This window comes from Chiloscyllium plagiosum, unplaced genomic scaffold (genome assembly GCF_004010195.1).
Source record: "Chiloscyllium plagiosum isolate BGI_BamShark_2017 unplaced genomic scaffold, ASM401019v2 scaf_492, whole genome shotgun sequence".
Classification (NCBI taxonomy): Eukaryota; Metazoa; Chordata; class Chondrichthyes; order Orectolobiformes; family Hemiscylliidae; genus Chiloscyllium; species Chiloscyllium plagiosum.
Window position 1 is genome coordinate 17470 of NW_025214000.1, and position 9345 is coordinate 26814.

Here is a 9345-nt window from a genome sequence, read left to right on the forward strand (position 1 = left end):
GGTGGGGGGTGTGGGGTGTGGGGTGAGGGGGTGTTTGCTCCTACCTCTTGCTGCAGCTCTCTCCGTAGAGGCCGGTGAGGCAGGGCTGGTTGCAGGTTGTGCCGTGGTAGCCGGGCTGGCACACACAGTGCCCGTTGGTGGAGTTACAGAATCCGTGTAGACAAGCGCAGCGGCGTTCACACAGAGGCCCCCACCAGCCAGCGGTACATTCACACACCCCGGTTAGCTGGCCACATGCCGAGCGGTGACAGTAACACAGCAGGTTACACCGTGTGCCCCAGTACCCAGGGGAGCAGAGGCACCTCCCTGTCTGTGGGTCACACACTGACTTCCCTGTCTCACAGCGACACAGTTTGCTGCAGTCATGCCCCCACCAGCCTGCCTCACACTGGCAGCTCCCGGTACTGCTATCACACTGGCCATAGAGACAGTCACACTTCCTGCTACACCGTGGGCCCCAGTAACCGCGGTAACACAGGCACCTCCCCGTCCTGGCTTCACACCTCCCGTTCGGGTGGCAAGCACACACATTCCGACAATCCGGACCCCAAAACTGATCCGGACATCCTGCAGGGAGACAGAAACAAAACCACGTCAACACGTGCATTCAGCTGGCACCGCCCGCATCTTCAGCACACTCGACAATGCTTGACAGCCAATTAAATGCAGCGAAAGAGCAGGCCCAACCCATACCCAGCAAGATCCCACACACACTCATGAGAAGTAGAGCAAGGAGGCAGTCTCTGAGTGATCCGGGGAGAGAGTAGGTCCTACCTCAATGATGCTGGAAGATGGACCACCGTCACCCACAGTCACACCCACACACCCCTTTCTCATCCCCAAAATATTGGCCAAGGGGCCCTTTACACTCAGGGCTGTGCAGCGCTCCCTCAGCACTGACCCTCTGACAGTGCGGCACTCCCTCAGCACTGACCCTCTGACAGTGCGGCACTCCCTCAGCACTGACCCTCTGACAGTGCGGCACTCCCTCAGCACTGACCCTCTGACAGTGCGGCACTCCCTCAGCACTGACCCTCTGACAGTGCGGCACTCCCTCAGCACTGACCCTCTGACAGTGCAGCACTCCCTCAGCACTGACCCTCTGACAGTGCGGCACTCCCTCAGCACTGACCCTCCGACAGTGCGGCACTCCCTCAGCACTGACCCTCCAACAGTGCTGCACTCCCTCAGCACTGACCCTCTGACTGTGCAGGTCTCAATGTGAGACAGAAACAGGGACTGACAGAGAAAGTATAAGAGAGCTCGATAGCCAGAGAGGGGAGTTTAAACTGGGTGTGAGAGTGAGAGAGAGAGAGAGAGCCCGAGTCAAAGGGAGTGTGGCTGTTGGAATGTGACTCCTTCCAATTTGCTGTGGGTGAGGGGGAAATGATCTATGACCTTACTGAATCTAGAATATTATCACATGATCATTATGTCCATGTAACGTTCGAGACATGCTCCTGACCTCATCATCATGTGACCTAAGCATGTTATAGATTCCATGTTCCCTGAGATCAGTAGAATCATTGCACCCTCCAGAGATGTAGTTCTCTGTTGTAACCTCATTGTTTCAGTATTAACCCTGACATTTGTGTATCTGAGGTTGGTAATGCTTGGATATGATCGATATTTGTAATGTGTATCTGTCGGATTCCACCCCCCACCCCCTCCCCAACTGAAGCTGGGGCTGTGGCCCATTATAGACTGAGAGCAGAATGGCCAGAGGATGGTGACTGAACACCGTCCCTCCCAGCAGGAACTCCAGGATGAAGGTGCGATATTCCCTGAGCCAGATGGTCCCAGGGTGATCCCATCTGTCTAACGGAGCATGGCTCAGGGCTGGTGCTGGATAATCACTCATGCCATTCTCACCAAGACCGAAACTACAAATGTTTAAAAGTCCCAAACAGAGCACCAGTCCAGCCTCTGCTGCTCTGCCCAGTTCTCCCTGCTCCTTCAGCTGCCTCAGACCTGAGCTCGGGAACTCTCTCTCGAAACACTCTCTGCCTCCTCCCTCACTCTCCTTCCTTAAAACACATCCCCTACCTGTCCTAATCTCCCCCTCCATCGCTTGGAGTCAGATTGAGTTTGATGAGTCCCCTGTGAAGAGCCTTGAGATGTTTCACCACATTCAAGGTGCTTTATCAATGCAATTTCTAGTTGTTGTTATTTCCCCAGTCACTGCTGTTCTGTGGTTGTTGGGATTGATTCACGGGGTTCTGAGCGTTTGCCTTCCCAACCATCACCCGTGTGCTGTGCTGGAGTCGATCAGCTATTTGACTGCAGTTGGCATCACACCTGAATTCGAAACCTGTTCCCGCTGGATGTCAACATAATCCCGGTGTCGTTCAGAGTTTCAGGATGAAGATCAGGAGTCCTTATCCTCATGCTGGCCCTGAGTTATGTTCCCAACCAGTCTGTCCCTCAGAGATCAGCGAGGAGACAGTGGGTGGGGGGGGCGCGGTCATCTGAGGATGACCCCTGCCTAAACCCCATTAGATTTGGCAACACGAGAGACAGTGTACCTGGGAGGGAGCATGTGCAATCAGCGTGGTGTGGTGCCTGAGGCCATTCAGCTCATCATGTCCTGTTCTAGCTGTGTGAAAGAGCTCTCCCAATGAAGCTGAGTGTCCTGTCCCCTCACCCACTCCCCACCAGGTTGGACATGCCTCTGATTTCCTTTTGAAAGTTCCTTTTCAATCTCCTTCCACTAGCCTGTCAGCTCCCTAAAATGCTCTTGCATCTGTCCCCCGTTAGGTCGAAGAGACAGTTGTGACATCCTCCTAGTTCCTGAGCCCCCTAACCCCACAGCCCCCAACCCCGCCAGCTCACAAACAGATCCTCCTGGTGTTAGTCCACCCAGACCCTTCACAGATCAGACGCTCCCCCCACTCCCCCACTCCCCGTGCTGTGTGAGGGGGATACCTGAGTGTAATGGCTGCTCGGTGCTAGGGTCCCCTACTCCATGAGGCTGTGACTTGCTTCATGTTTCTACACAGTTCCCCCAGGCAGTGAGAACAAACCCTGTCCCACCACTCACCAGGTCAAACGGGGCACAGTAGGGTCAGTAGATGTGAGGATGCCACAGCCCAGCAGGTCAGACAGCTCGCGAGGAGCAGGAGAACCAACGTATGCCCGCCTCCCCCCCCCCCCCACCAGTCCTGATGAAGGGTTTCGGGCTGAAACGTTGCCCCTCGAATGCTGTCTGAGCTGCTGTGCTGTTCCGGCACCACATTCACCGACTTGGCTCCCAGCATCTGCAGTTCTCACCATCTCCTCAGCAAACAAACCAGCCACAACGGGGCAGCTGGGGATGGGGTAGGTGCTACTCTACAACAACAACAACAACAACAACCTGAGGCTTCACACTCTGCGGCGGCCCCTCAAGGATGTTTCAAACGAAGCCTGAACCTGATCCTACTCCAGGAGGCTAGACCCTGGTGAAAGGTTAAAGGAAGAGAGAGGGAGTGGGAGAGAATTCCCAGAGTTCGGAGCTGAGGCAGCTGAAGGCATAGGCCGGTGTAAAGATGGGGAATGGTCTGGGGATGGGGACTAAGAGAGCTCTGAGGGGTGTGTTAGAGGAGGTTACAGAGTTAGGGAGGGCTGAGAGGATGGAGGCAGTCATGGAGGGAGGGAGTGAGGGAGGGAGCACTGCTGACACTGGTCACCCCCAGGCCGCAGAGTGTGGGGACGGACAGCACGGCTTTAATGGGCTGGGGGTCACAGTGTGTACTCACTGGTCACGCACTTGGCTCCGAAGAATCCGTGGGGACAGCGGCAGACTCCAGGCCGGACACAGATCTCTTCCGGGCTGCAGGAATGTGGCCCGTCGCAGATCGCTGCACACAGAGAAAGGTGAGAGCTCACTGAACACCTCAAACCCTCCCGCCTCACAGCCAATAGTACAGTCATCGCTGGAAATGCAGCAACCCACAACAGTACACAGCAAGATCCCATGAACAACACCATGAGGATGGCAGGGGTAGAGGGGGAGGGGGTGAGGGCAACCTGTCCTACCGGTGATGGCGGTGGGGGTAAATATGGGACCCACCCCACCCTCTACTTCTAAAAATCCTGAATCCATAGCATCTTTCAGATCTGCCCCATAATGCCTGACTCAGTGAGAGGCAGCACTATCTTGAAAGGGTTCAGAAAAGATTTACAAGGATGTTGCCAGGGTTGGAGGATCTGAGCTACAGGGAGAGGCTGAACAGGCTGGGGCTGTTTTCCCTGGAGTGTCGGAGGCTGAGGGGTGACCTTATAGAGGTTTACAAAATTATGAGGGGCATGGAGAGGATAAATAGACAAAGTCTGGAGTGGGGGAGTCCAGAACTAGAGGGTATAGGTTTAGGGTGAGAGGGGAAAGATATAAAAGAGACCTAAAGGGCAACTTTTTCACACAGAGGGTGGTACGTGTATGGAATGAGCTGCCAGAGGAAGTGGTGGAGGCTGGTACAATTGCAACATTGGAAAGCATTTTGGACAGGTACACAGACAGGACAGGTTTAGAGGGATATGATTCAAATGCAGTCAGTTTAGTTTGGGAAACTTGGTCGGCAAGGACAAGTTGAATTGAAGGGTCTGTTTCCGCGCTGTGTGACTCTATGACTTTTAACAAGAAACATCTTCCCTTCCTTTCACGTGTTCAGGAATATAAGCTCCATTAACTTCATGAACAGTCATTCTGAATCCAAAACATTCCCTCTGTTCCTGCCTGTGCACAGAGACAGACACAGCTTCTCCAGCACATCCTGGTTTTATATCACACATCCACCACACACCCCCCTCCTCCACGGCTGTGTGACCCATCTCGCCCAAGGACCGCAGCAGTTTCAGGAGCTAGCTCACCCTTACCGTACCCAGGGGTATTAGGAGTGGGCAAGAAATGTTGGTGCAGCCAGTGACACCAGCTCCTGTGAGTGAATCAAATCATCCGAAACGAGGAGGGGAGTTACAAAGTTAAAACTCACATAACACCAGGTTATAGACCAAGTGTAGCTGTTGGTAATAATTGTCTTTTGTCATTCTATTGGAAACCTGAGCTATGTGCCCTGGTGGCATAAATTTTGACCACCATTAGTTGAGATGAATAATCAGTAACTTGGTTAAACGTAACCAGTAACCCATTCAGTGTTATCCCCACTCCCACCAATCATACCCAGTCAGCTGGCTGACCAATAAAACCTCTTCCATATTCCTGGCTCAACCAATCAGGTCACACCATTCTAAACAAAATTCTTACCCAACCAATCACATTACTGGACTCTTTCCAGCATCAGACAACAGTGTCAGGTCAGTCCCTGACAGCAGAGAGGTCACAGCTCAGAGAGTGAATATGATCATCAGTTCCAGCCTCGAGAAAAGACACTGCTTTACTTTAACATTTCAATGTTTGCTGTGAGTTATAAAAGACACTTACCGATGGAGCACTCATTGCGTTGCTGCCTCCAGCCTGGACAACAGCTCAGTGACAGAGGATCTCTATAACACAAGGAGAGAGTCAGGGAAACTGCTGTTAATGTTAGAGCATCTTGTGCAGCTTTAGGACATCTCCCAGAATCAGGCTCATCAGGATGCATGTGTATGCATCCCATACACACTGCACCCCATATACACTGCACCCCATAAACGCTGCACCCCATATACACTGCATTCCATACACACTGCATCCCATAAACACTGCATCCTATATATACTGCATCCCATATACACTGCACCCCATATACACTGCACCCCATACACACTCTACTCCATATACACGGCATCCCATGAACACTGCACCCCATAAACACTGCACCCCATATACACTGCATTCCATGCACACTGCATCCCATATACACTGCATCCCATATACACTGCATCCCATACACACTGCACCCCATACACACTGTATCCCATACACACTGTATCCCATACACACTGTATCCCATACACACTGCATCCCATACACACTGCACCCCATATACACTGCATCCCATATACACTGCACCCCATACACACTGCACCCCATACAAACTGCATCCCATACACACTGCACCCCATATACACTGCACCCCATATACACTGCACCCCATATACACTGCATCCCATACACACTGCACCCCATAAACGCTGCACCCCATATACACTGCATTCCATACACACTGCACCCCATATACACTGCATCCTATATATACTGCATCCCATACACACTGCACCCCATATACACTGCGCCCCATACACACTGCACCCCATATACACGGCATCCCATATACACTGCATCCCATATACACTGCATCCCATAAACGCTGCACCCCATATACACTGCACCCCATACACATTGCACCCCATACACACTGCACCCCATATACACTGCATCCCATATACACCGCATCCCCCACACACTGCACCCCATACACACTGCATCCCATACGCACTGCAACCTATACACACTGCACCCCATAGGCACTGCATCCCATACACACTGCACCCCATACGCACTGCATCACATACACATTGCACCCCATATACACTGCACCCCATATACACTGCACCCCATATACACTGCATCCCATATACACTACATCCCATATACACTACATCCCATACACACTACATCCCATACACACTACATCCCATACACACTGCACCCCATACGCACTGCATCCCATACACACTGCATCCCATACACACTGCACCCGTATACACTGCACCCCGTATACACTGCACCCCATATACACTGCATCCCATATACACTGCATCCCATACACACTGCACCCCATATACACTGCATCCCCCACACACTGCACCCCATATGCACTGCATCCCATACACACTCATCTGATACTCACTGTACCCCATATACACTGCATCCCATATACTCTGCATCCCATACACACTGCATCCCATACACATTGCGCCCCATATACACTGCACCCCATATACACTGCATCCCATTCACACAGCACCCAATATACACTGCACCCAATAGACACTGCATCCCATACACACTGCACCCCATAAACATCGATATACACTGCATCCCAAATACACTGCATCCCGTATATATTGCATCCTATATACACTGCATTGTATATACACTGCATTCCATATACACTACATTCCATATAGACTGCATTCCATATACACTGCATTCCATATGCACTGTATTCCATATACACTGTATCTCATATCTGTCGCATTCCATATACACTGCATCCCATATACACCGCACCTCATACACACTGCATCCCATATACACTGCACCCCATATTCACTGCATTCCATAAACACTGCACCCCATATACACTGCACCCTATATACACTGTATCCAATGTACACTGCATTCCAAATACATTGCATTTGAGATAGACTGCCTTTCATATACAAGTTGTTCTGCGATATTGTGACAGCTGTGTTCCTCTATAACCTCACCCTGTAGACAATTGCGCTGTAGAATTTCCTGACAGAAAGCTGCTATACTCGTTCAGTGGAAAGTTCACATTGTCGCAACAATGTCCCCAATTTGCCAATCACATTATAGCCAATTGGTGTTGACGAAACCCGTGATATACCAGAATGATCTGTATGCTGGATTCCGTATACATCGCAAGTCATATACACTGCATTCCATGTACACTATATTCCAGTTATGCTGTAATTCAAATATACTGGATTCCATATACACTGAATTCAGTTCCGTGGCCTGGAATTCGAGGAGATAGCTGTTGCCCAAAAGATGGATAGACCCCAATAAAGAAAAGCCCATGTGATCGGGATGTTTGTGTAATGAGAGCTATTGAAACTGTGCTAGCAGAGATGACAGCACTGAGGAGATATGTCTCATCTCAGGCAGAAGTGAATCTGAAATTGTTTACTGCAGACAGTAGGAGAGGCTGTATTTTTAATCAGGGAGGGAATCAAGGATAATGGGGAAAAAGCAGTAAAGTGGAGTTGAGAATGACCAGAACCACCATGATCTCATTGCGTGGTGGAGCAGACTGGATGGGCTGAATGGCCAATTCCTAGTCCCATGTTTTATCATCAGTTTCCCAGGATCTGGCCCTTGCAATACTCATTTTGGCCACCAGCTGGCCCCACCTAAATCAATGGTGTCCCTGATGGTATTGGGTTAGATCTAATATAGCTATCCAATCCCTTCGTCCATGTGGTCCATATGATAACCATATCCCATTGTATCACTGGATGGAAGATGAGTTCATGTTCCCATCTCCTACAGGGGGAGCTGCAGGCTGCTCCTCATTCTCTGTGTTGGCCTCAGGATCACACTGGGTGGTGCATTAAACTCACATGTTTAACCAATCAAGTTTCAGAAATAGACCATTTGGTCCATCCCTAACTCCAGGGCACTTGCCCTCCCCAACCTCTTCATCCCATCTCCCTGAACATTCCCATCCCCCTCCCCATCTTCCTCCATCTCCTCAGCCCATCTCTCTCCATCCTCAACCCCTCCACAACTCCTTCCCCCCTCCATCTCCCCCTCCACCACCATCCCTCTCCCATTCTCCACCCCAAATACAGTGGGTGGCATGGTGGCACAGTGGTTAGCACTGCTTGGAGTTTGCACATTCTCCCCGTGTCTGCGTGGGTTTCCTCTGGGTGCTCCGGTTTCCTCCCACAGTCCAAAGATGTGCAGGTCAGGTGAATTGGCTATGCTAAATTGCCCGTAGTGTTAGGTAAGGAGTAAATGTAGGGGAATGGGTGGATTGCGCTTCGGCGAGTCGGTGTGGACTTGTTGGGCCAAAGGGCCTGTTTCCACACTGTAAGTAATCTAATCTAATGTACCCACTTCCTCCATCTCCCTATCCCCATTTCTCTCCATCTCCCTGTCCCCTTTCATCACCCATCCCCTTCCCAAACCCCTTCACTCCTCTCCATCCCCCTCCACTTCCCATTCCATCCCTACCTGTTCCCCATCCATCTCTATCTCCTTTCGTATCCCCTTCCACCTCCCTTCCCATTCCCCGTCCATATCCTTTCCTCCCCCCTCCTATTTTCCCTTCTCCCTCTCTGGCCTTCACCTCAAACCCTGTCCCTCTCCACCCCACGTGCCTCTCTGCTCACCCACTATCCCTGTCTGCTCACCACACCCTCCAGATCTAACAAATACCATTCCTAAAGGCCATATGCTGGGCACCTATAGGATGAGTTTACTGTAATTGCTGGGTCTCTTACTGAAATATTCATATCATTGATAGTCACAGGTGAGGTGCTGGAAGACTGGAAGTTGGCTATCATGGTGCCACTGTCTAATAAAGGTGGTAAGGACAAGCCAGGGATCTATAGCCCAGTGAGCCTGACGTCAGTGGTGGGCAGGTTGTTAGAAGGAATCCTGAGGGACAGGAT

General features: G+C 51.1%; 1 protein-coding gene across 1 annotated transcript in view; it reads right to left on the reverse strand.

The window, feature by feature from the left end:
* The window catches only part of LOC122547775 (scavenger receptor class F member 1-like), a gene marked incomplete at its 3' end in the record, with an annotated part of 23758 nt that overhangs the window by 6906 nt on the left and 7507 nt on the right, over window positions 1–9345 (reverse strand). The window contains exons 3-5 of the mRNA XM_043686358.1: window positions 5420–5481; window positions 3738–3839; window positions 45–567 (exon numbers count right to left, since the gene is read on the reverse strand). Coding sequence (XP_043542293.1) covers window positions 45–567; window positions 3738–3839; window positions 5420–5481 — 687 coding nt within the window. The remainder of the gene's footprint in view (window positions 1–44; window positions 568–3737; window positions 3840–5419; window positions 5482–9345) is intronic.